General features: G+C 38.7%; 1 protein-coding gene across 4 annotated transcripts in view; it reads left to right on the forward strand.

Annotated features, from left to right (window-relative positions):
• The window catches only part of asic2 (acid-sensing (proton-gated) ion channel 2), a 453,225-nt gene that overhangs the window by 416,621 nt on the left and 9,073 nt on the right, over nucleotides 1-27,531 (forward strand). For all 4 annotated transcript variants that reach the window (XM_077213195.1, XM_077213194.1, XM_077213196.1 and 1 more), the window contains 4 exons: nucleotides 980-1,107; nucleotides 17,148-17,298; nucleotides 19,208-19,264; nucleotides 27,029-27,182. In XM_077213195.1, the coding sequence (XP_077069310.1) occupies nucleotides 980-1,107; nucleotides 17,148-17,298; nucleotides 19,208-19,264; nucleotides 27,029-27,182 (490 nt within the window). The remainder of the gene's footprint in view (nucleotides 1-979; nucleotides 1,108-17,147; nucleotides 17,299-19,207; nucleotides 19,265-27,028; nucleotides 27,183-27,531) is intronic.

Genomic DNA, 27,531 nt, shown 5'->3' on the forward strand with positions numbered 1-27,531 from the left:
TGCAATGGGAGGAGAGAGGGAAATGGGATCCAGGAAGGACCTCAAGCCAGGTCACCCAGAGTACTACTGCAGTTAATGTTGAAGCACGGCCTAAAAGGCTATTACTATGATTCATCAATAAGGTTGAACTGATTTTTCCCCTAAATTAAGTATAAAAATGTTAACCAACTCTAACCACACAATACAGTACTCAAAAATAATAGACTAGTGTCAGTAAAAACATTAACAATGTTACATAAGATTTCTATTTCAAATAAATGCTTTTTAATAATCAAAGAATCCTGGAAATTGTTAATTACATTGATAATACTAAGAAATGTTTATTGAGCAGCAAATGAGCATATTAATATGATTTCTGAAGGATGATGTGACACTGAGGACTGCTCAAAATTCAGGTTTGCCATCACAGGAATAAATTACATTTTAAAATGGATTAAAATAGAAAACCACATTAAGTCTTGCTTGTCTCATCATAGCTCAATGTTGGTTCTTCATTTAAAAAAACATTTATCATGCATAGTCTAGGCCTAAATAAATTGTGTATTTTGTTTCAAATAATTTTGAGAATGGCCTACTTGTTATTACTTAAAGTTCTTGCTGAGGTTCTTGCTGAGGCCCATCTGTAGACAGAGGAATTAATGCCTGTAGAAGTGACATTGTAAAACCCTGATATGGAGATGTTTGTGTGTGTGTTATGCAAATTATTAACAGTGAGCATGCAATAGTTCATTTTAAAATAATTTGTATTACAACAAGGTTACAAACAAATATGTATGCGCCAAACTTGTTGTTAATATTACATTTTTTGTAAAAAATAAAATAAAGCTGGTCACCAGCTGAATCAGCTAAGGTGGTCTAGGCAACTTTTCAAAGCATTAAAGATGCAAATGTCTTCATTCAACACTACTTTTGCTTAACTCTATTGTACTCTAATGAATCACAACTAATCTTTTAATTTCTCTCTTTTTCTCTATGTTAGAAGAGACAGCCTTTGAGGCAGGAGTGAGGGTGCAGATCCACAGTCAGGCGGAGCCGCCCTTCGTACATGAGCTGGGCTTTGGAGTCGCTCCAGGCTTTCAGACCTTCGTGGCTACCCAGGAGCAGAGAGTAAGTGAGCTTTGACCTCACCTCAGACCCGCTTGATTTTCATCTCTCGTTGCCACAACTATATATTTGTCCTCATCATATTTATCTCATTTATACCTGTTATTAGCATCCATAGGGTTATACGATCACAAGAGATCAGTGCTAGTAGCGGTATTCAAACTGCTTTCGAAAGTAGTCAGAACAGATGCCACCACATCTTATTGGTAGTGTAATTGCTAATGCATCCTGATGCACCACACACAACAGCAAAGGACCACTGACTTACCAAACCAAAACAAGATCACCCAGGTTAATAATTGGGACCGTTTTATCCATATCAATGTGTTCAGAGTCCTTATTGCTCCACGTTTGTATTCAGTTTCACTTGCAATGTTTGTATTTCTTCAACCTCCTCAGAGTGCTCAATCTTAAAGACCCTGTGTGGTGAAAATCAAGCTTTTAATGTTGTTTATATGTCTATGTGGTGTTTTTAATATGCTTTGAGACAAACCATGTACATATTCATCAGTCAACACCATTGCTGAGTATTAATATGTTGTAACCAATACTGTCAAAGTGCGGGCGGACTTTAGCATATCATTACTATGCTGCGAAGCAGGGGAGTCTCGAGAGAAGGTTAGCCAGGTATATTTTTCTGTTAATATGAAATATCGGGTACATTTAGCAATATATTATGAATGTGATGTATATTATGATGTTATGATGAATAGCCTACCTTTCTCAACTGACGTTCTAAGTTGTTCAAAGCGTTTCTAAGGATACAGATTTTTAGAAGGCTGTAATATCTCTGTGACCTTGCTGGCAGTTTGACGACCGTTTGTTTGCAATCACTTTCACTGAGTCAGAGTTTTACAGTGAGCGGAAAGCAAGCCGTATATATATGATTTGCAATAATAATGGTTGGTTTAAAGGTGCATTTATTAGTTTAGTGCTAATTTAAAAAGTTTTAATTTCTAGTTGCTAAATTTCTAACGATTTAAATTGTACACCTTTTTTTTCAGTGTATACATACACTTATTATTGTGCTTTACCAGCAGAGACAATGGGTGAATGTATGGCCGCAGAAGCAGAAAAGCTCTGAAGCCAGAAGACGGAAAGACTGAGAAAAAAAAAACTTGATTCCCAAGTTGCTTCTTTTTTATTGGGTATTGGTAAGGGAATTAATTGTGTAAACTGCTCTCTAATATCAGTGAAATTTACATAAAACTCAGAGACGATCATGCTGATCCACGTCAATAGATTGCAGTGCTGCATCTAATGCCATTGTGGTATCGGTACTTAAAATACACAAAGAACAGTGATGCAAACACTAGCTAAAAAAATGGCTAAATGCACCTTTAATTAGGGTTGTCAACCGTTCCGTACAATACAGAATCAGTATTTAAGGCATCAATAAAGCGTTCTGTATGAAAGCTAGACTGAATGTAGTTTATCCCGTTCACGAAGGCGTACACAAAAGTCTAGACCATACGAATAACAAACTCTAAATTGAGAATTAATCATTCCTTTGGGTCAAATAATTGTTTGATTTGCGAACATAGCCATTCGCGGAACGCTTTAAGACCCTGCAGTATATAAAGATATACACCATGAAAATGGAAATGAGAATGAAAATGGACTGCATAGTATGAATGACCCAACTGGTTAAGTAATAATGATTCTTTTTAAACAATGAAAGTCACAGAACAAGATGCCAAATCATATTTCAGGTTACTACAAGTTTATTTGGTGCTTCCTTGTTGCTGATTGTGTTTATGGATGATTACTGGTTTTGTTTAATTGTGTTAATTGTTGTGTTTAGGTGGCTGTTAAACTGAAATACAGGCTAATGACAGTGTGCTAGTAATCTCAGTCCTCTAGTTAATTGCATCTGCCTGGTCATGGCAACCCCATAAGTGTTTATAGCTGTTGTGGATGATACATATGCAGCTGGTGTTTCTGTCAGAGATTTTACAGTCTTCACCCTCCCTGCTGTTATCTGAGAGTGTAAGGTTGATGTTCATTTATCTGCTGTAGTGTCCAGGTTAGGGAGGGTATCAACATCTGTCCTCTGGGCTGCTTTTATCTGTCAAGGCCTCCTGCTCTCTTGCCGTGTGCTATCTGCTCTCTCTCTCTCTCTCTCTCTCTCTCTCTCTCTCTCTCTCTCTCTCTCTCTCTCTCTCTCTCTCTCTCTCTCTCTCTCTCTTTCTCTCTCTCTCTCAGGTCTTTTTTGACAGGTCTTTTACAGCACAACAGCACTTATTAGATCATTTTTAGATAATCATTCAGCGAAATAATTTAATCGTGAAATAGAATTTGGTAAAATGAATTTCTATATTATTCATTAAGGCAAGACATATGGGTAAAACAACTGTGTTTTTTTTTCGCACTGTTATTTTGTTTCCGTAATATGACTTCTTTCAGACTACAATACACACAAATGTCAGACCCAAATACATGCTCATTTGTTTTTGTTTTTATTACATTGTATATTTGCATCTGTAAATTTCAGTCGCAACAGACATTTTTAAATGTCAGCATCTGCGAACTCATGCGTAAGTACCGATCTTTTATACTGCAAGTATTAGCACATGATTGGTTAGATGTGAAGGCAATAAGTGACGTAAAGGTCGAGTCTTCCTGGCAGTACTTACGCTATAGCTTTAATTTCAGTTGCAATTAACACCAAACTTTCCAGTTTAATTCCCATCTATATTCCAAGCAGTTTGTTCATATCATTTATCTGATTTATGACATTTTATTCCTAAAGCATAAACCATAACATTTCAGAAAACGTGTTAAATTGCTTTAATGCATTGTGATTAATTAACTGGGTTAGTATGGTGCATCTCAGTGATTTTTCAAAGTAACACAGAATATTTAGCCATAACCCTATCCCTAACCCTACTCATAACTTATCACTAAAATCAGAGTGAAATGATGAATAACTCTGTAGAAGCACCTTACCCTAGTTCCTAGACCTAATCTTGACATAAACTGTAATCTTGTCTCTCAAATCTGATTGGTTGATTGGAATGTTGTTTCAGGATCAACAAAGATGTTGATCCAGTAACATGTTGTACTTGGTGAAATCCTGTTCACCAAGTGGGGTGATAACTATAATTTGACATTTTTATCCAAATCACCTGTCTTCAGCCAAATCACCAAATCGTGCCTTAATTTGTGTAGACATCCGCCTTTTTGCTAGTTGACAAAGTTTATAGTCTGCGCATTGTTATGACTTGTTGACATCTTTGCCTATACAGGAAAAGTATCAGCAGCCCTCCATAATGCATGTTGCAGGTAGAATTGTTTCAAAAACTCCAGGGGATGAAAGGCTGTATGTGCGAGTGATTTACAAAGACTAAAACATCCAAAACACCCAAAAAGCTCTCATTCACTGAAAGTCTAGTGTCAGAAAATATGTAATGCACGCACATCCAAAGCTACTACAAATGGTTGGCTGAAATAACAATGGGAAAACAGTTACATACTAGAAAAGTGAAAGGTATATATATATATATATATATATATATATATATATATATATATGTATACATACAAGTCCAGGCAGCATATGCTGCAGCAAAATTTATAATTATTACAGAGCTTTCAGCAGGATTAAATAAGCATAATTTATTTATTTTTATTTTACTTAAAACTGTTTACCGTTGTCCCTGAAAATCCCCTACATTATTAACTACTGTACATGTCTCTTGTTGCACTCCACAATATTTTTTTTCACTTGATAAAGTAATTTGAAGTCAAATCAAATCATGTCCATTTCATGTAGAACAGCTAAATTATTCCTGACCTATTTTTACTGGTTCATAAACAATGCACGCTGACGTGCATCTACTCCTGCACTAATGCAATCAGGCACTTTATCATGAAAAAAGTGGTGTCAGTGAGGACCCAATGAAGTGAGAGGAGGCATTGATGTGTTACTGTGGATGAAGTATTGCGTTGATGCATTCATCTGTGTGAAGTATTAAACATTAGACATTATATTAATATTCGTAATTAAACTTCTCTTAACTTTAGTTGCCTCTGTGTTTCCACTTACACTGCACTGCATTTATTTGAACAAAATATAGTAAAATTTTACAGTTTAAAATAACTGTTTTCTATTTGATTATATTTTGAAATATAATTTATTCCTGTTATGCCTTGAAAAAAAAGCTGATCTTTTTTAGCATCATTAGTCCAGTCTTCAGTGTCACATGATCCTTCTGAAATCATTCTAATATGATGATTTGATGATCAAATACCAGTATTATTATCGTCAATTTTAATATTAATATTGCTGCTTAATATTTTTGGGAAACCTGTGATATATGTTTATGGGTTCTTTGATGAATAGAAAGTTCAGAAGAACAACATTTATTTATAATTTTTATAAATTTACTACAGCCTTGATGATTAAAAGTATTGATTAAAAAAATAAAAAACTGACCCCAAACTTATGTTAAACTACTGCTATATGTTAAAAGGAATATCCAATGCAAGCAGATGGTTCTTCCCGAAAATGGTGTGGAATGTGTGGTAGTTACGATTTGTCTATCCCCTGAAATGTCTTTTAATGTTGTAGTATTATATAGGCCACCTAACGAGAAGGATGCATTTTTCGATATGTTAAAAGATGTTCTCAATGTCTGTGGCAACAAGGAGACTATTCTTATGGGGGATTTTAACTTAAATTGGTTGGATAAAACACGTTCTAATAAGTTAAGACACCTTGCCAAACAGTTTAATCTAACTCAAATGATAAAGAATCCAACTAGAAAAACTAGCTCTGATTATAATTTCACCAACAGTAATTCTGGATTGCCTCCACCAAACAAGTAAATTGGAAATAAGCAAATCAGAACACTGCGCACCAAAACAGCAGTATGCACGCAAGCGTGAACCACTAGTGTTTCTTCCACTAGCTCGTGTCCTGAGGTAGCTCGTCAAGGGGCCGCACGAGGATGGCATTGTGCACGCTCACGGTGCAGAAACGCGCCCGCGCGTGGATGGCATTCTGCGCGCATATACTGTTTTTTGCCCTCGTATTCTGTTCGCGAGTTTTGAGACTAAATGAACGCCATAGGGCCGTTCACATATCGTGTCTTTTACGCTCTCAAGTTCGTTATTTCAAATGTTGGCGCGCGCTCATAATTGAAGCGATTTTTCCATGCGCAGCGAGATGAAAAAACTTTTCAAACTTTTCAGAATGCCGCAAACGCACCGCAGGTCATGTGACAAGAACCAACCAACCAGCTTCACCCTTTCCATAACAACATTGAAAGCTCAGTCAATATGTAGGATGGGGGTGCACCCAAACACTACAGGTGTTTTTCTCTTCTCCGTAAATAAATCTTGTAGCAGAGCTACAGCAAGCATTTTTAAGTGGTGAAAATCTAATAGCTACTAAAACTTCTTTGTCGTTATGGAGAGCACAGTGCATGGTTGCATAGCAACGACAGACGCCATGGGAAAATCTGACAGAATTTTACTATTAATAATAAAAGATAAGCTAATATGCATTCATGTATATGTCAAGTTTTTTGTTTTGTTTTACTCATTCTTTTTATAAAAATGATTTAAAGGCTGAAATATGTGAGGTTTATCTTTTTATAAAACCTTTTTTTTTGTGAAAAATGATTTAAAGGCTGAAATATGTGAGGTTTATCTTTTTATACAACCTTTTTTGTCAAAACTTTAATTTAATTTCATTTTACTATATGTGCCTATAGGGGTGGGCCGGGGATGGCAGGGGTTGGTGGCAATGTAAGTATCTGGATTTTTGCCGCGGGGCGAGGGCTTCGATTACCTCTCTCTTTTTTGACCAAACATGTGTTTGCATCCCTGTCTATTGACAATCTTTCTGGGAAAGAGCGGATTAGAAATTGAGCTATTGAACTTAATGTAAACATTGATAACAATGAAACAATCGCACCTGGAATGCAAGTTACTGCAAATGACAGCTTAATGATTGCCAACATGTTTAATGAATACTTCATCACTTCATTTCTGGAACTGAGTAAACCCTTAGAGCTGCTTTTAACACCATTTGCAGCCATTGGTGGGGCCTCGGTTGTTGGGCCCACAGAAGGACCACAAACCCACTCTGGTGGAAGTACTGGACTTTGAATGTGTAAATGAAGGCAAGGTCAACAAAGTTATTACATCACTCTCTAACTCGAGAGCAAAGGACTTATGGGGACTTGATTCGCTGTTACTAAAAAAATATAAAGAGGACTTTGCAGAACCAATTACGCACATAATTAATCGTTTAGAGAATGTGTATTCCCTTCGTCTTGTAAGAATGCAATTGTCACACCCGTTTTTAAATCAGGAAACAGAAAGGCCTTTAGAAATTATAGACTCATTAGTATACTCCCGGTAGTTTCTAAAGTTATTGAAAAAATTGTAGCTGAACAGCTGATTGAGCACCTCGACAATGGAAATATGTTACACCCTATGCAATTTGGCTTTCGATCCAAACACTCCACCGATACAGTTTGTTGCTATTTACTCGAGGTGATCAAATCCAGTCTGGAGAACGGAGGGGTGGTTGGGGCCGTTTTTCTGGATCTACGTAGGGCATTTGACACCGTTAACCAGTGCTGCTGACAAAACTGTGGAATTTCAATCTCGCCGCAAACACTATTAGCTGGCTTCAATCATATCTAGCAGGCCGTTACCAGTGCATAAGAATAAATGATAAAACTTCATCTTTTAGATCCTGTACCTCAGGGGTACCCCAGGGGTCTATTCTGGGGCCATTGCTCTTCAGTTTGTACATCAATGACCTACCTTCCATATGCGATGACGTGGAGATCTTGATGTACACTGATGATACGGTTTTATATTCTCACGGTTCTAATGCCGATTCAGTAGCTGCTAAACTATCTGTGGCAATGAACAAAGCAATAGAGTGGATGAACAAGTCCTGCCTTACTTTGAATACAGTGGAAACTGTCACAATGTATTTTTCAAACAAAAGAATTCAAAGTGCTCTCCCAAATATCTATGTGGATGGTTACATGATCAAAAATGTGGAAGAAGTTAAATACCTAGGTGTGATCTTGGACCCTGTACAAAATTTTAAAAAATCATGTTGAAAGGGTATGCCGTGTTTTGAAATTTAACATCGCTAACTTCCAGTACATCAGAAGCACTTTATCATTGGAAGCAGCAAAATCATATTTCCAGAAAATGATTATATCGTATATATTGTACTGTATGTCATCTTGGTCTCAAGCTAAACAAACTGTTTTAAACCCCCTTAGATCATTACATAATCAGACTTTGAAAATCCTTGATAAAAAGCCTCGGCGGTACCACCACTTCAATATACTTGAAAAGTACAGTATATCAAGCTTTGACAACCTGATCAGGCATTCTCATATCCGGTTGGTTCACAAAATCCTTAATGATGCTGCCCCACCCCCTTTAAAAACATATGTACAGCTACGCTCTGAACTAACGAACAGAGCGTTGAGGTCTGTATCCAGGGGTGATTGCAATGTTCCCAAAAGAAAGTCTGTCTTCTCTCAATCAGCCTTTTCCTATAAAGCCATCAAAGAATGGAATGGGCTTCCAGACAATCTAAAGAACAATGCAGATTTTCGCAGCTTCTCACGGGCAGTCAAAGACTGGCTTTTAGATCACCAGTCTTGTTCACACTAAAAGCACCAGACGGGTATTTTGTCGATCGGATGATACCCTTGTGGGTACCATTTGATGGTAAGTTGCCTTAGTAAGTTGCCTTTTTATATTGTATCAACTATTTTTGTTATATATCTTTTATATGTTAATTGTCTTTGTTATGCAATTTTATCTTTGTCATGTAATCTTAATTGTGTAGGACTACGTATGGAAATTAGCATAGTGCTAAATCTGGTGCACCCATCTTTTTAATGATCTAATAAAAATCTTTTGAGCGGTATGTTCCATTGCCTGTCGTCTAGATTCACTCTATTCTGTATGAGTATTGTTGGGGAACACAACGAGATGTTTGGTAGTATCTGTGATGAGACTGGACATTTTTTTTAAAAAAAAGATCAGTGGAAATATTAAATTACCCTCCCTGTTGAGCCTTACAAGATCAGGATTTTTTTTCTCTGAAACAATTTGTTGACAACTATGGCTGGCCCACTGGGAAAAGTCCCATTGCTCTTTATTGCCAGTCCACCCTGTGTGTCAGGGAGACCCTTTAACAACACGTTCATTAATAGTTGTTTTCTCAGGCCTGGTTGTCCCTCAGGATATGGCTAGATGCTACAAATCTCACTCTGCACATTCAGCTTCCTACTAAGAGTGAAACAGATTTTAAATTGGAGAACATTGATTAAATAAAGGAAGTGTTGTTTCTTGTGATATTTTTGGGAATTGCATCTCAATCACTCCAGCATGCACATAGAGCATAAACTGTTCTCACATGTTGTCGAAATCTCTCTCTCTCTCTCTCTCTCTCTCTCTCTCTCTCTCTCTCTCTCTCTCTCTCTCTCTCTCTCTATCTCTCTCTCTGTCTCTCTCTCTCTCTCTCTCTCTCTCGTCATTCTTGTCGAGAGCATACAGATGGGCAGCATTAATTATGGATATTTACATTAACAGATCGAATATGGGATTAATATATTTAAAAAGAAAGTTCAGGAACAGAACTTTTTGCTGTAGATTTTAGAGAAAATGTTCTGGATTTGTTTTTAAATATCCTCTGACCATGAGGGTGTATCTCCAACTAATGATCATTAACCCTGATGTCCTAGCCAGGGGCCGTAATGACTCGCTGATGCAGTGTTGCAAGAAACCCATTAAGAGAGACCCAGAGAGAAGGAGAAAGAGAACAAACAAGGTGAATGTGGCCAATTTCTGAAGTCATGCAATATGAATGCAGCTAGTGGGGTGAGTTGCAATGGCTTTTCATTTGATTGAAGAGTCCTGAGTTCACAGATTGAGTCTGAATGACATTTTCCTCTCAGAAATGTCATTTTCATTCCTCTCTTGTAGCTTCGTCTCAACTGGGAGCTCTGTAAATTTAGCACTGGTTAATTAACTTTACTTTAGGCTCATAGGACCCGCAAAAACACTTAAAATCATCCAGCAGCGGGATATTTTTCCACTCCCTTCTGTCTATCTCAACCCTCGCTCCTTCATTTGAGAGTGTCTCTAGTGACCCCCCCCCCCCCCCCCCCCAACACTCTACCAGTAAATACGCTAAATTAGGTCTTCAAACTAGTTTTAAAGAAACAAACTGTCATTCCCAGCATTTAATTATATAAATGCTGGGAAATCATAGTCTCTAAGTCAAATGAAAAATATGCTATAGAGAATAAACATTGCTTTCAGGTTATTTCAGTTCAGTCTGTGTTAACGTATGGCATGAGTTGAGTTTAAACCAGATGTTTTTGGAATGGTTTGTTATTACAATTTAATCAGAAATATTTGTATTGTCATGGATGTAATATGGTTTGTATATTTAACTGGAATAACATCCTTCATATTCATGTATCTTAACAAAGCCTAATTACTCTTTTTGTTATTAAGATAAAAGAGCAAGAAGTATGGCTGAACAGGATGGCTGAAACTGCCTGATCTTTGAGAACATATACATTAATTTTTTCTTGCCAATTTTCCTTAATTTTGAAGAAACTGCAGAGCGCGTACAAGAAAGACGCTTGTTACTAACTGCAGCATTCTGTGATATAGTATAAATGTGAACTAGAGAACTCAACTGTTCTTGTTACTCGCCAGTCATTTGAGCTTACTGTTCAATGGTTTAGGGTCTTTAGTGATCTCTTCTGCTCACAGAGGATGCATTTATTTGATAAAAAATACAGTAAAAACAATATTATGAATTTTCAGCATTTCAGAAATCATTCTAATATTCTGATTTGCTATTCAAGATCCAAACAGCTGTGCTTAAAATGGTTGTTGAAACCATGAAACCATGATTTTCAGGATCATTTGATGACTTGGAAGTTTAAAAACAGCATTTATTTGAAAAAGAAATATTTTCTAACATTATAAATATCTTTACTGTCCATGTTTGATTGATGTAATGCATTTAATGAATAAAAGTATTAATAATTTATAGTATATATACAGAAGGTGGAAAGTCTCTACCTTTAGTGAGTGTTGAGTGTGATCAGAGTAGTTATGAGCCACACACACACACACAAACACACACACACACACACACACACACACACACACACACACACACACACACACACACACACACACACACACACACTGATGGTCGAAGGGAAGGTCAGTACAAAGGGCAGAACATTGTGTTAATCATTAATGAATAATTAATGTAAATAGAACATCATCATTTTCTCAATTGACTAATGGAACACAACCATGTACTGATTTTAATTAATATTAAAAATAAGAACTGATTGTAATGTGTAATAATTAGAGTTGTCAGTGTAACATTAAGTTAAAAAATGGAATAAAATGAATGCTATTTGTTTTACTGTATATCCAGATTTAAACAGAATGAAGAGGTCTTGACATGTATTTTTGTCTTAAAATTGAGTGAGACACTGAAAAACAGTGTTCATTGCTTGGAAATAATACAGCAAATTATATATTGACCTCTAAATCATATGTGTTCATTGCTCTCATCTGCCACAATAATGTAATATCTTTGAATTACCCTCATTTGAGGGCTTTTTCTTAGTAATGATCTTTAAAATATTTAAAATATTAAATTAAACATATTATAAATATATAAATCTGATTTCTACTATTTATACTCATATTTGTAATCATTTGATGTTGGAATTTACTGATGCAATCTTGTATCTACACGGCTACAAGTAATACACAGATGCAGTCTGATTTTGAGCAAGACTTAATTAAGGCCGTTTTTCATTCAGTTGAAAGAGAGTCTATAGGCTGCAATATGTCTAAAGGCAAGCTGGAGAAATGCTAATTAAGTTATTATAAGGCTGTTTACTAAAGAACCTGTCATTGAGTTTGTTTTGAAGATATCGTTTGTTGCGCGAGGCTTTTGTCACTGTCAGATCTGGTGGCTGGGTTTATTTTTGATTCCCGGAGCAGAGGTAAGACGGCGGCATATATGGCGGTAAGTCTTCCCATGCCAACACAGCTTTGATTTTATCTCCACTGACAAATTTAATTTGCCTGTCAGATATCTTTTTTGCCCATCAGCAACAGTGTGAAATCGGCTGCTCAATCTGTGCCTGATGCTCAGTGGTTTCCAGACGCAGTTGGAAAGAGATTATGTCCCTTCATAATGTCCCCTCTAAGTCAGCTCATTATTCACATTTGGCTCTTTCAGTCTTAAGTCTGTATTACCCATGATGCCTCCCGTTGAGACTAAATGAAGCTGACCTGCATGGAAACTTTGGTAACGTATGCTTGGAGAAGTGTGAATGTGGGCAACCTGTTGTTTTGGGGCAGATGGGATCCTCCTCCTCTCCACCTGACATTTCCTGTGCCGTGTCTCTTCCTCTTGTTGTTTACCATCTCTTTTGTCATTCCCTCTTAAATCCTTAATCCCGCTCCATATTTCTCACTCCCTTGACATTCACGGCCTTCCCTCCTGTCGCCTTCCCCATTCGTCTGCTACCAGGTTCACTGAGATGAGAGCCAGTTCTGGGTGTTTGCTCATGAAGGATTGTTGAGTCTGAGTGTGTTGGAAGTTAGGGTTAGGGTTAGGGTCAGTAAGCACTTCTAACACAGTAAGCACTTCTTCCAGCCAGTGGACACATGCCAGCAGGATGTGTGTTTGTGTGAATTGCTTAGACAAAGACCTCTCTAAAAAAAAGTTTTCATTATTATTATTATCATGTGATAAATTCATATAATTGGAATTGTTTTCCACAGAACAGAGGGCAGGGACACTGTGCACTATGTTTGCCAAACTGGAACTATTTTACCCTTTTCCGATGATTGTAATGTCATTATTTAAATGTGCGCTAAGTACTTTTTAAAAAAACAACAACAATGGTTTTGAATTGGCATGGATACAGCCTCACACCAAATGCCAATGTAGAAATATCCAGAGGATAGAAAATGTATTATTTATTTATTCAGCATGTTAAGTGTCCAATAATACGGGGTAACTTGCAGAGCACCTCCTATTTAAACATAAAGAGACTGCCTGATCAATTTGATGTCAAATGAAAAGCAACAGACCACAGTTGTATTGCTAAATATTCCCTTAAATCGTATCTTTACTTTGTAACTTTTTAGTTTATAATGATGTCTTTTTATATTTTAAATTGTTTGCTCCTTTTTCTTTTTTATGAACTGTACAGTTCATTTTGGATCAACTTCAGTCGTTGTTTTGTAAATAAACTTTGACTTGAATTTGACTTAATAGTTCATTTTGTTTTTTACTTGCAGTTTTGAGATGTACCAGAAAAAGAACAAATTCATGAAGATGCATTATGCGGCAGTTTCTGTGAACGATTGAACAGAAAGCAGAAAAGGTCAAACCAGACATAACTGGTTTGTACAGAATATCTGTTCCCTTTCGAGGGAACTCGCACTGCGTCGAGAATCGACAAATTAGGGAATGCCTTCGGCATGAAGCGTCTGAAGTCAACTATTCAATCTTGATTGGCGTAGCCTAATTACGTCACTCGTGACGTCGCATGTGGCGTCGATGCAGAAGCTATAAAAGGACGCCGAATCATAACAGCGTCAGCTTCTGGTCTTCAGCAAGCGTTCTGTGTCAACCTGTTTGTCTTATTTGGTGTTGTCTGTCACTCTGAATATATATATATATATATATATATATATATATATTATGGCGAACAATAAGGAGAAACTATTCAGTCAGTGTGCGTCCCCTTGCCCGCGTTATTTAAGCGAGGGTGACACACACTCACTGGCCCTCATTTATCAAAAGTGCATACACCAAATTTCCAGCGTACACCTGGCGTACACCCAAAACCACGGTGACTTTGATATTTATCAATATGGACGTTGGCGTACGGCATGCTCAAATCCTACGCCAGGTCAGGAGGTGGTGTACATGTATGCACGTTTTGAGTTAGTGCGGAAATGCGCAGAAAAACAATTCCTAACACCACAAAATGCACTGACAAACTAAAAGATATGAGGACCTCTTTTCCAAAACGCGATAAACGCCATTTTTTAAAATAAATTTGTATTTTATTTCTAGGTGTACGCTGGAAGTGTTGTGTCTGCAAAGATGAAATTGATGATCACCATCTCCGTAGTAAACGCGCCTATAGAGAGAGTAGCCTATTTATTTTCGTTTATAATTGTTTCGTTTAAAGACATTTCAAGCTTTCTTTATATATTTCTCATGTCTGTGAGGCATATACTGGGTTTTGGTTAATTTGTGATGAGATGCGCTCCAGTTCACGTGCAATGCAAGGGACCGCGCCCGCGCCTCCATGTCATGACTCATGATTATATTGTCTGCTATTTGCTTCTTATTTATTAAATCCAGGCAATTGATTGATGAAAAAAATATTAAAATTTAGATACAATTTAAACAAAATGAAATTCTCTTTAAAGAAAGGCTTTCTACAAAACAAAACTTAATTAAGTGGCCAAAATCATGTCTGAGCATGTCTACCGATATATTGCGCATCCTATCTTAGCCTATTTTCACTTTTCATAATCAACATAGATGGGGAAAAAATAACATTATAATTTTTTTACAAATATGAAACTAAATGCACTTAGTTAATGGCTACAACACGTAGCGTAATAGTAGGCCCGAATATTGTTATCATTTTTTTTTCCAAGTTCGGCACGAATGAATATTAGCCTAAATGTGTTACTAAATAATTTTTGAAAGTATTTTTAACATTGTTGTATTTAAGGACTGTATTTGTGTGTTATTTTTAAATTATTTGTTTTATGTGGTGGACAATATTGGAACGTGACATTGGAAATATTTATTTTATTTTTACTATTTAATTAATTGTACTATTTATTTTGTTTGGCTTTTATTTATTACATGCAGTTGCACTTATTTAATTTATATTCATTTATAGTATGAGTCCCTGATTATATGTTGCATGTTCTCTTGTTGTTGTTGTTTTGTTGTTGTTTTTTACAAAAAATGGATGGATTTATAGCGTTTTGAAAAAAAATACAATTAACTTTGAATTTATCATCAACAATATTGTTGTTTGATTTAATAATAATTTTTCATGATGGTGATGGTCTCGATCTCCACGTCGGAGAAGTGTGTCCTCTTTGCCGTCTTCCGTGTGTCCATGGCATAAAATGAGGGCGTGGGGGAAGCGGATACTTGAATATATAGGGGTGTATTATTCTAATGACGATCGTATTCACCCGCGGCATTTATCAAGGGCAGGTATTGCGTACACCTGGATTTCAAAGGTACGCACAGCTTCATAAATCAGGCAGTGAGAGGAGTGTAAGCATAATCTTACGCGAACATATACGCCCGTTTCTACGCAAGAATGATAGATGAGGGCCACTCTGTGTAGTTTGTCTGGGAGCGGAGCATTCACAGGCAGCGCTCGAGGGCGCTGTCTGTGCAAACTGTTTTTTATATGAAAGAGCTCCGCTCACGTTTGAGCCTGTTCAATCAAATAGATCAGGCTTGCGTTTCCAGTGCATCAGGTCTCGCGGCTGTCGAGGCAGCGCGTCGCTTGTATGCATGGGATTCGCACGTGGGGCTGGCATATATAATACTGAGACGGTTGCGACCCTTTCTCAGTGTTTATTTACCAGCTCCACTGGTCTCGCACACGGTTCGGAAGCCCGCGCTGTGGCTTCTTCCGACCGTGTTAAAGACCCGGTGTTCGATTTATCTGGCTCTGAGGAGTTAGATATTTTCAACACAGGTTCGCCATATTCCCATTAATAAAAAAAAAAAAGAGGAGTTGCTGGAGGTTGTATCCAGGGCAGTGGCTAAATTAAATGTTGACTGGCCAGACTGGGTCTGCAGGAAGCGCTCGTTCATTTTATTTTTCTTTGTCGCTTCCTGCAGACCCAGTCACAGTCTTCGTGTCAGAGCCTTCCCTTTTTCACTGATCTCCATACTGAGGTATCGAGATCGTGGGAAAAATCCATGTTTATCTCAATTATTTTCCCCCATGTATATATTTACTCATACATTGGGAATCTAATGAGAATGGTTATGAGGTGATGCCTCGGGTAGAGGAATATTTTGCGAAATATTTCTCCCCGCCATTGCGTCACCCATGATAGCTCAGACACTTCCCTCCAAATCTCGTTCATCGAATTTGTTAGGGAAAGCATATATGGCGGTGGGTCAAGCCGGTGCATGCCTACACTATTACTGTCATACCAGGCTGACCCTCCTCAAAGAGGTGGATGATAATTGGGAGGTCTCACTCGACTGTGTTACTGAATTTTGTAGAGTGGCTGACTTATCTCTCCGTATTATTAAAGAGACTGATTGCTCTGCTCCCTGGGGTTCTATAAAGGGTCAGGATGTACGGTGTGAGCTTAGTCTTGGTAGCCCCATACTGGCCGGCCCGAATTTGGTACTCGGACCTTATTAGTCTCTTGGAGAGTCCTCCCTGGCATGTCCCTATTAGGAGAGATCTCCTATCCCAGGCCGGTGGTACAATATTTCATCCACGGCCAGAGTTATGGAGACTATGGGTCTGGCCCCTGAGAGGGTCCAACCCGTAAATAGGTGCCCTTTCCACCAAGGTGGTTAGGTCATCCATTCTAGAACCCCACTCTACTAGGAACTAAATATTTGTTAGGGACGGCATTGAACCCAGTTAAATACTGCCCACTGGCTTCAGTACTTGTGTTCCATCCTGTTCTCTATCGGGATTACCCGTTCACGTTTAGGTAGGAAATTGACTGTGAATGGTTGGTGGGCATGATGTTGGTGTATGAAACTAGGTGATATTGAGATAACGTAAAATAGATTTACATTGATCACTGGTGTTGTAAAAAATATTCCCCCCAAAATTACTTGTGTAAAAAAATTTTATGCACTAAAACCTCTGTTCTATAACTCACCTACACTGTTACATGTGAATGCCAATCATATGCTAATCAAACTATCTAATGAGTAATAATCCTCTCTCCTCTTTCAGCTGACGTACCTTCCTCCTCCGTGGGGCGAGTGTGTGTCCAGAGCCCTGGACTCAGGCCTCTTTCAGGTGTACAGCGTGTCTGCCTGCCGTATCGAGTGTGAAACGCGCTACATTGTAGAGAACTGCAACTGCAGGATGGTCTATATGCCTGGTACGTCCCAACCTAGTACTTTATACCTCTTCTTTTTACTCATGCGAATCCACTTTTGCTAGTTTAACGACGAGAAAAAGGTGGTCATGGTCTAAAAGGGTTGTCCCTATTCTCTTAATGAGTAATGGGTGTGTTATGGGCGTAATGTGCAATAAACCAATCAGAGTCTCATCTCCCATTCCCTTTAAAAGCCAGTTGCGCTCACACCATGGCGGATTGATATTTACATGACGAAATTGGCAAGCGAAAAAACTGAACACTTCTACAGAGGGGAAACGGATCTGCCCGTACGCAAGTTTTTTAATAGTTGTCTAGTTTGTGTGCTGCCACGTGTCCCTGTGTGTGTAATAAACAGAGTGTACGTACGTTGTGAACACTGAACACACCTTGTATTCAGACCAGAACGCCAATGAGCGCAACTGCATTTGATATCTAAACAATGTGGCGCAGGACGTGAAAATAATAACTGCGTCAGGCTGATACTAGCAAAAAACACTTGCGTTGCGCCTAGTGCTGCATTGCAACGGGTGTATGATTGGGCCCTTAGAGTTAATTATCAATCTACATAAAATAAATAAATAAATAAATAAAAGATTTGCCCTGTAATGTCCTGTCATAATACATTGGTCCAAGATGGTAAAATACTAGTAAATATTGTGTTCAAAGCAGTAAGTGTTTATATACATATGTCATAGAAATAAATTACAGCTTTTATGATGTGCAAATAAATAGTTTGCATACAAATTAGAACAGATCCAACCCTTTATTAATGTAATCAAAAGGAAGACATGATGAAGACGTCACTTATAATGTCTGTGACTGAATAGTAAGGACGAATAGAGTTTGCACTGTCAATCACGAAACCTGTAGGGACTCTGTTTCCATCTTTCCAGCTCTTTAATTCTTGAAGAACAGTTAGCCAATGAGGTCAGATTTCATATGCTCACGGATAGCATGTCAGCATGAGGTTGTGTTTTGCAATAACTTAATGGCTTGTGGCCTTTGTGGTTTGCAGTTGGCTGTCGAGTTTTGCTGGTTTAGGAGAGGTCAGAATATAGAAAAGAATTAAATTTTCTGTGGGTCAAATGTGGTTTGGAACAAGCCCACAAACTGACAGCAAGGGCTTATAAGCAGGAGCCATGACATATTGTGTAATTTGAAAAGTGTGGAAGAGCTCTTCCCAAAATAGTCTTCAGAAACATTCAGTTTTAATTTAATTTCACTGATAAAATGGTAATTTTGTCCCATTGATAAATAGTCATCTTTAACTGTGGCTAAATGGTCTTTTTAAAGACGTAATATATTTGCAAGATTTCATAATATGATTTCATGGACTTCTCATTGTGACTCAGTGCCCTTTATGTCCCGTTCTTAACGCCAATTTATGCTGCCCCGTAATAGCTGATATTTAAAGTTAGTGCTGAAGTAGATTTCTTTGTCAACTGGTCTCTTTTAATGACACTACATAGTCTCCATTTGCACAATTTTCTAAATTCTTTAATCAAATAAAATTGCACTTTTTTATCATAAAGTTCCCTATTAATTCTAACCCATAAGTGCCAACCTCAACCTCTTGCTACTTCAGTAGGTGCTCGAGACAGAACAATTATCTCATAGATGATTAGTCCTTCATTCACACAGGCGCCCTGCTCTAATAATGTAATTATAGATTAATTAACTGATTGTGATTGGCCTTTGATGTACATTCGGGATACATCTAATATATTTTGACACGTACAATTCTCTCTTCCATGCGCACTCACACATGCACTCACTCTGTTGAGTTTGGCTGGGTGATGGTTGGGTCTGTTTTTCCTCCTGTTAAGAACACAATATCAGGGTTTCATTATTAATTTAAGAAGGCTGAATAAAGAAGAACATTTTTTTCATTTTATTTGTTTGTTTCTAGGCGATTCTCCGTTCTGTACTCCTGAACAGTATAAGGACTGTGCTGAACCTGCTCTAGGTGAGTGTGATCTTCACACACACACACACACACACACACACACACACACACACACACACACACACACACACACATTATAAGCTTGTTTAATTTATAAGCTTGTTTCCTCATGGGGACCTCCACGGTGACACAAGTGCCCATGAGTCTGTGTGTATTCAGGCTGAAGTCCCCACCGGGAAAGAAAAACATGTACACACACACACACGTTGTGTTTTCATGTTTTATGGGGACTCTCCATAGGTGTAAGGGTTTTTATACTGTATGAACTGTTTATTCTATCCCCTTACACTAACCCTACTCCTAAACCGACCCATCACAGAAAACTTTCTGCAATTTTACATTTTCATAAAAACTTCACTTAGAATGATTTATAAGCTGTTTTCCTGACGGGGACCAAAAAATGTCCCCACAACAACAAGGATTTCATTTTGTCACATTTTGTCCCCATAATGCTGGGTTTATAAGGCCACACACACAGAGAGCAAGAGAGAGAGAGAATAGAGAGAGAGAGAAAAAAGAGAGAGAAAAAAGAGAGAGGGGGGTTAAATTGGGTCCGAACAATCCAGAAAGACATTCCATCCCCTTCAATTAAAGAAATATTGACAGTTTGGGCCCGAATACACCCAGCGCAATGCAGCGCCAAGCGCAACGCAAGTTTTTTTTTGACGCACCCATGGGCGTGCTGGTCTGAAAATGAGGTGTTCAGGCACTTTGCTATTTTGAGGCAACTGAAATAAACTGCGCCATTGACCAACTGAAACCTGGTCTAAAGTCTATGGCGCAATAGTTTGTTTTTGTTATTTAAAGAGCGCGTTAGTAATGTGCGGGTCCAACACGTGCTTACACTCTGCTTATTACACACAAAGGGATGTGCAGCAGCACACAAACATGCCAAATAAAATGATTTACAATGTAAAAGATTATTATTGTGTACATAAAGATATGGTGGAATCCGGCTTGTCCCATAGATTGTCTGCTTGCGCGCTTTAACCTCACGCACGATCAGAAACGTTTGCGCTCTGGAGACGCAAACGTTCAGTCTTTCCGTTTGTAAATTTCGGCATGTAAATAGCAATCCGCCATGGCATGAGCGCAACTGTCTTTTAAAGGGAATGGGAAATTACACTCTGATGCACGTGATACTTTATACACGTTACGCCCAAAACACATCCATTACTTATTAAGAGAATAAGGACAACCCTTTTAGACCATGCGCTGAATTTGGACACGCCCTAAGTGCACTTGCGCTCTGCGCTTTAGACCATGCGCTTAAATCGTTAAAATAGGGCCCTATATTTGCAAGTCCATTAATATTACTCTTGAATTATATTTGAATGAATATAAAAATAACAATTGAAATTCAGTAATATCTATTTGACTGCACTGACTCTATCGGATGAGAACAAAACTTGAACTCAATTGAACTCAATTGAGTTGGATAATGACAATATTATCTTCTGTAGAGCTGCTTTAAACCTGAAATTTAATTTGTTTCATAATTTAATTGAATAATTGAATATAACTGAATTGAACTCGTTCCATAATTTATGTTGCACTGTTATAGATCTGAACTGAGTATAATCAGTCCAATAGAAAAACGAGACGTCATAGGCGGGTGACGTCATCGAACCAGGAAGCTATAAAGCACACCTGAAAACAGATAGCGCTAGCTTCTGTGCCTTCAGCATATGCTCTCTGTATACTGTCCCTGTCATATTTATTGTTGTCTGTCACAATAACTATCAGTATCTTTATCATGGCGAAACAAGAATTCAAGCGTTGTGTTGTTCCCTGCCCTCGTTTCATCACGGGTGGAGACACACATCAGCTTTGTGTGGCTTGTTTGGAAGTGGAGCATGCCCAGTCAGTTCTCGAGAGGGCTGACTGTGAGCATTGCGAGAAGCTGTCCGTGAGGACGCTCTACTCCCGCCGGGCGTTCTTCGAGGAGGACGGTTCGGTGCGCGCTCGCCGAGGCACGGGTCCTGCTGTTGCCGAGGCACATCGTCGATGCTCATCTTGGGGATCGGAAATGAATCTAACAGGGGGATTTGAGACGGGCTCTGCCCTATCTCTGCCTTCACCTGTTAGATCCAGTGCCTTATCTCAGGGTGAAGCACGCGCTGCGGTTTCTTCTCCTGGGGATGAGGCACCAATGCTGCGACTATCCAGTTCCAAGGAACTGGATGTCGTTAGTGTTGATCCAAGTGAACATGAGAGTACGCCATATCATACAATTGTTGACGAGGAGCTTATGGAGGTTTTATCGAGGCAGGGGCTGAGGCCCAGGGAATGGAGACTTCACCCCGAGGCGGTGAAGCTCCTGTGGGAGAATTTCGGTCAAGCTCAAGTAGACCTTTTCATTAGATACAACTCATTGTCACATGTGGTTTTCTCTCATGCACCCAGCCCCTCTCGGGCTGGATGTAATGTTTCAGGTATGGCCGAGGTTACACCTGTACACTTTTCCCCCGATATCTCTGCTTCCGGGAGTTCTGGAGAGGGTTCGTTGGGAGGGGCCCGTCTGTTATTAGCCCCGTACTGGCCGGGCTGAGTTTGGTTCTCGGACCTAGTGTCCCTTCTAGACGGCTCTCCGAAGGAGATTTTGATCAGGAGGGACCTGCTGTCCCAAGCAGGGGGCACGATTTATCACCCTCGTCCGGAGTTGTGGAAACTGTGGGCCTGGCCCCTGAGGGGCCCAGCTCATAGAGTCAGGTATTTCAACTGAGGTCGTGGAGACCATACTCCAATCTAGAGCTCCCACCACGGGAAGACTTTATGCACTGAAATGGAAACTGTTCTCTAATTGGTGTCTAGAACGCAAGTTTAATCCTGTTATCTGCCCTGTTGGCTCAGTACTTGATTTTCTGCAAGAACGTTTCTGTGCTGGATTATCCCCTTCCATCTTGAAGGTGTACGTGGCGGCTATATCTGCCTACCACTCTCCTCTGTGTGGGACATCATTGGGGAGAGATCCTCTCATTGTAGTTCTCTCCGTGGCACTCTGAGGCTTAGGCCTGCACTACGTACTAGAGCACCGGCTTGGGATTTGGCCGTTGTATTGGAAGGCCTGGCGTTGGCTCCCTTTGAACCTACTGAAGAGGTTTCAGAAAAGTTCCTTACACTAAAAACTTTATTTGTCATTGCTATTTCTTGGAGATTGGAGATTTGCAAGCCTTGTTGGTTGCTCCTTTGTGTCTGGATTTTGCTCCTGGCATGGTGAAAGCTTTTCTTCACCCTAGGCCGGGATATATCCCCAAGGTCCCTACTAATGTTTCGGGTCCTTTCGTGCTGCAGGCCTTTTGTCCTCCACCTTTTATCTCACCAGATTAGGAAAAGCTTAATCTGCTGTGCCCTGTTCTGGTGTTGGATACCTATGTTCACAGAGCTGCCCTGTGGCGTAATTCAGATCAACTGTTTGTCTGTTTTCATACTGCATGTCTTCATACAGAACAGGCCTTTGTCATATGGCGTAGTGGATATAGTGTTCCCACCGCGTCTCGACGCAGCTCGAGTTCCCTTGAAATGGAAACGTCTCAGGTTACGTATGTAACCGTGGTTCCCTTAGAGGGAACGAGACGCTGTGTCGCCTTGCCATACTCCCTGCATGCCTGTGATCGACTTGCTTCGGCTTTTCAGAAGCTAGCACGGTCTGTTTTCAGCTGTGCTTTATAGCTTCCTGGTCGATGACGTCACCCGCCTATGACGTCTCGTTTTTCCATTGGACTGATTATACACGTGCTTCACGGCGCAATCACGCAGGCTAACCCCACCGCGTCTTGACACAGCGCCTCGTTCCCTCTCAGGGAACCAGGGTTACATACGTAACCTGAGAGTTGTGTTGCTTCACTGGCATTCACAAATGCTCTCACGTGGCCTCATGGGATAGTCAAGCGTCCATTGGATGGGCGCTTCAAAAACTCAGTGGAAGTAGTAGGTCATCTGTGTACTTTTTGCATACTATTTTATAAATAATGTGAATTCAGACTATATTGTAGGAAAGTATGCATATTCTGATGCAGCTAAAGTGATAATGCATTTTACCTAGACATAAAAACCCCATAATTGACATGGCACGACGCAACTAAACAAGAAAAATCCTGTAGTAAATAACAAAGCTGTCTACACAGGCAGGTTTTGTTGTGTTGCTCACTTGTATGGTTTAAATCCGGGTGTATTTGTCATATTTTCAGGTGAGACCGTGATCAATGAGACGGGCTGAACGAATAAAGTGTGTTTGGAATTCTGATGTATTACTAGGCTCATTTTAATTAATCTAACACACTACTGGGGCATAAAATAAATACGCACAAGTTTCTGTTCAACAGGTTTTCATGACTATAATGCCACTGACCCTCCACAAAATTCAATTACATGGAAAAAAACTAGCAGCCATCGTCCCTCTTTCGTTCTCTGCCCTGCATTGTCCTCCTCTGTAGCAGTGTTTCATTCTTAAGTAGCATCCTTAAAGAGGATAAAAGGGCAAACGGTAGAACAAAAAGTTAAATAAATATAATAGAACACATCTGTTTGTTTATATGTGTGATTTTGTAGTGGGTGGCAGTAGACTTTAGACATCAGAATGTATTATCTGTAATATTCACCAGCTTCACCAAATTAGACTATATTAACTCTGCGTGGAGAAACTTTTAAAGTATGCCTCAGTTCTCTCTCAAAATAATTGCATTTTTCTTCGCAGATCTTGATTTTTCTTGACACAGGGACTTCTTTAGTGAACTTTAAATTCCCTCAAGAACTTGTTCAAATTAAGTCATTATTTTGGAAATGTATTCAGGGAAAAACAAAGACTTTTTTTGTGCAGTGTCTCTACCGACAGAATGCATTCTGGCCCTCATTAACTCCCTCTCTACGTACCATCTGACAGTATATACCAAACATAATAAGCAACTTGGCTCCATGTTCACTAATTTTCTTCCACTAATGAAGAAATTCAAATTAGAGCACAGCTAGGACTGTACATTTTCGAACTTTTCAGGTATTCAGCACACAAACTGCTTCCAAAGACTTCCTTGGGTTGTTAACATGTCTAATTTCACACACTTTTACCTTTTAGAGTTCTGTGTGTACAACCAATCGAGATGAAGCCAATTTTTATATTTAGAGAGGCATAATTTCAAACCATTGGAAAAGTATTAGTGGGATAGCTCTAACCTCAAGGCACAGCACAAGAGGCTGCACAGCTTGTCTTAAACTTCAGCTGCTGGCTTCAAAATGCTTGACAGCTGGTTCCTATCTTTTGGCAAAGTGGAGAGGAAATTATTACCAACTCCAACTTTCTGTTTACAGCACCCCGAGGAGGAAAGAAATGTGTACTTTCAGTTTGACCAGTCCAGAACAATATGCAGATAACATTTAGACATGAATGAGAGGCTATTAGAATGGAAAAACAGGATCCTCTCAAATGTTCGAGATAATTGAGATGACAATGATAAAGAACACTCAGAGACAGAAGAATATTACAAGCAGGATGTTAATCAAGACATGTTCAGAATTGAATAATAATATACTGCTTCCTGCACACTGTGTACTATAGTGTATATAAAAAATGTGATAACACTTTATTTTGATAGTCCACTTTAGATATTATACTAACTATAAGTAACTTTGCAACTACATGTTAACTTACTCTCATTAGAGTATTGGTAGACTATGTTAGGTTTGGGTTAGTAGAATAAGTTGACATGTACTTGGTTAAGCTATTTATAGTCAGTATAATTGGATGACCATAAAAGTAAAATGTTAGCAGATATTAAGCAGACAGTGTGTGGACTATTAAAATAAAGTGTCACCAAAAGTCTTTAACAGTATGCTATCTTAAATAATAATTATAAAAAACAGTAGTACCCTTAAGAACAAAAAATGACTATTTTGCCATTTAAATGCAATTATTTTAATCCAATTAACTTTTTTTTGTGGTCCAATCAAAAGAAATACTGTGTAAAGAAGGAAATATTTGTGGTCAGTGCCATTGCCAAAACCTGGTTATTAGCACTTATACTGCAGCATAGTATATTCTTTGAAGCTCATGTGGACAATGCAAGTTTGAATCCAACATTTACGGATCCCATTTTTGCCCTCTTTTCTCCATCAATCAAGTCTTCTCTATACTATACTGTACTATACTATACTATACTATACTATACTATACTATAGACCTTATGTAGCCACGCCCCTTTCAGGCGCTGGGCTTGTTGTCTTTTGACTTCCGGTCTGTATTTTCACAGCGATCTTGCGTAGTTTAAAAAAATTCCAAGGTCCATTTGTTAAGACATATGCTTTACAATGCTTATGATAAACATTACAATGCTCATGATAACTTTTGTTAACTCTACAATAAGTAAATCAACTTCACCAGCAATTACTCCTGGAGAGCGATGCCATAGAAAAATACAGAGCGAACGCAAAAACGGAAGTTCAAAGACAATATTCTAAAGATGGCGGCGCCATCGTTTCTCTGGTGCATAAGGTCTATACTATACACAAAAGGCTTAAAGTAAAATAAAGCAGGTTAAGTGGAATACATTGTGAGATATGAATCTTGAATGCTTTGGTTGTACTATGTTGGTCATTTTACTGTTCACTGTTTACACTGTAAAACTAGAACAAGTAGTATGGTAGGATGAAACTCGGCATAGGATTTAGCAGAAGATTATAGCAGATTTATTTGGCCGTGTGTGTGTGTGTGTGGTCCAGGTAAACCCTATGTTATGAGGACAAAATGTCCATTACACATGAAAACGCAATGTGGGGTGGGGATTTGTGTGTGTGTGTGTGTGTGTGTGTGTGTGTGTGTGTGTGTGTGTGTGTGTGTGTGTGTGTGTGTGTGTGTGTGTGTGTGTGTGTGTGTGTGTGTGTGTGTGTGTGTGTGTGTGTGTGTGTGTGTGTGTGTGTGTGTGTGTGTTTGTTTGTGTGTGTGTGTGTGGTTGAATCCTGTTAATTTGTCTATGAGTGTTAACTTGTCTATGAGTCTATGAGAAGGTTAAATCTGACTTAATTCTCCAATTAATTGATATGACTTTAGCTTCGTCTCCAGTGGTAGGGTTTGAGAGGGGATTGAAGTGAGGAGAAGAAAGCGAGATGGAGATAGAAAAGGTCAGGGATGCATGCATTTTAAAATGTTTCAGTGAAAGGTCAGATTCCATCTCCAGGTCATGCAAGTTATGAGGTGATTAGAAATCTGTGGAAGGCACAGCCAAGAGCAAAAGAATTCAGGTCATGGAAACCAGTAAGAGAATGTATCTCTTTTGTTTCTTTACATGTACAAAAAAAAGGGTAATAAGAAACAGTATTAAACATTAAGGAGTCGGATATGAAACAAATTTGATTCTAGTTTTTTTTTTTTTTTTTTTTTTGCAGTAGCCAATCTCTCTAAAGGTAACCAAAAGTACAACACATCATATTTTTTTGAAGCGTCAAGAGTTGACAGCAGCGATTTAAAAGTGTTCTGACAAGGCCAAAAGTTGAATTAAACTCCAATCTGTGTAGGTGTTTGAATGTGTGTGTATGTGAAGACACTAAAAATACCCTCTATTTGCAAAAAAGGATAAGACGACCTCATGTTCTTTACACTATCATTTGTTCAACAGGGGGAGGCCATTATACTGTAGAACCCAGTTCAGGAATGCCACCTGCTGAAACAACAGACATATATTCTCAATTCCTTCCCTCTACCCTTTCCTGTCTCTCCTCATTTTCTTTTTCTGTTTTCTTTTTCCTCTCTTCTATTCCCTTTTTTGCTCTCTGTAGCTGCTCTGTCAGCAGTTGAAGGCACAAACTGCATCTGCAGGAGCCCCTGTAACATGACTCGATACAACAAAGAGCTTTCCATGGTCAAGATCCCCAGTAAAACCTCTGCCCGCTACCTGGAGAAGAAGTTCAACCGATCTGAGAAATACATCACGTGAGTATGCACCTCACAACCCTTTTAAAAGCCACTTTCCTTCACATCAAAACGGCTTTGAATTCAGCATCCAAAGGTCTCTGAAGTGTTTTTTTTTTTTTTATGTTTCAACTTTACCACTTTCCAAACTTTTTAATTGTAGTCGCTCTAATACCTTTCACATTCTTTAACTTTACCTCATTACTGCCACCAATTCGCAAAATTACCAGTTAATGTACCACCTCATATCCATGATGCGGAGCTTGTTAATGATCACAAGTCTGCACTTTTCTGCCAAGGACGAGCTGTGGTGTTATTAGGACTGAGAAAAATTTGGAAATCAAGAATTGGCTTCATTATATTCACAAGG

The sequence above is a fragment of the Siphateles boraxobius genome, unplaced genomic scaffold (assembly GCF_051911475.1).
Source record: "Siphateles boraxobius isolate OS27281-9 unplaced genomic scaffold, OSU_SipBor_1 66, whole genome shotgun sequence".
Lineage (NCBI taxonomy): Eukaryota > Metazoa > Chordata > Actinopteri > Cypriniformes > Leuciscidae > Siphateles > Siphateles boraxobius.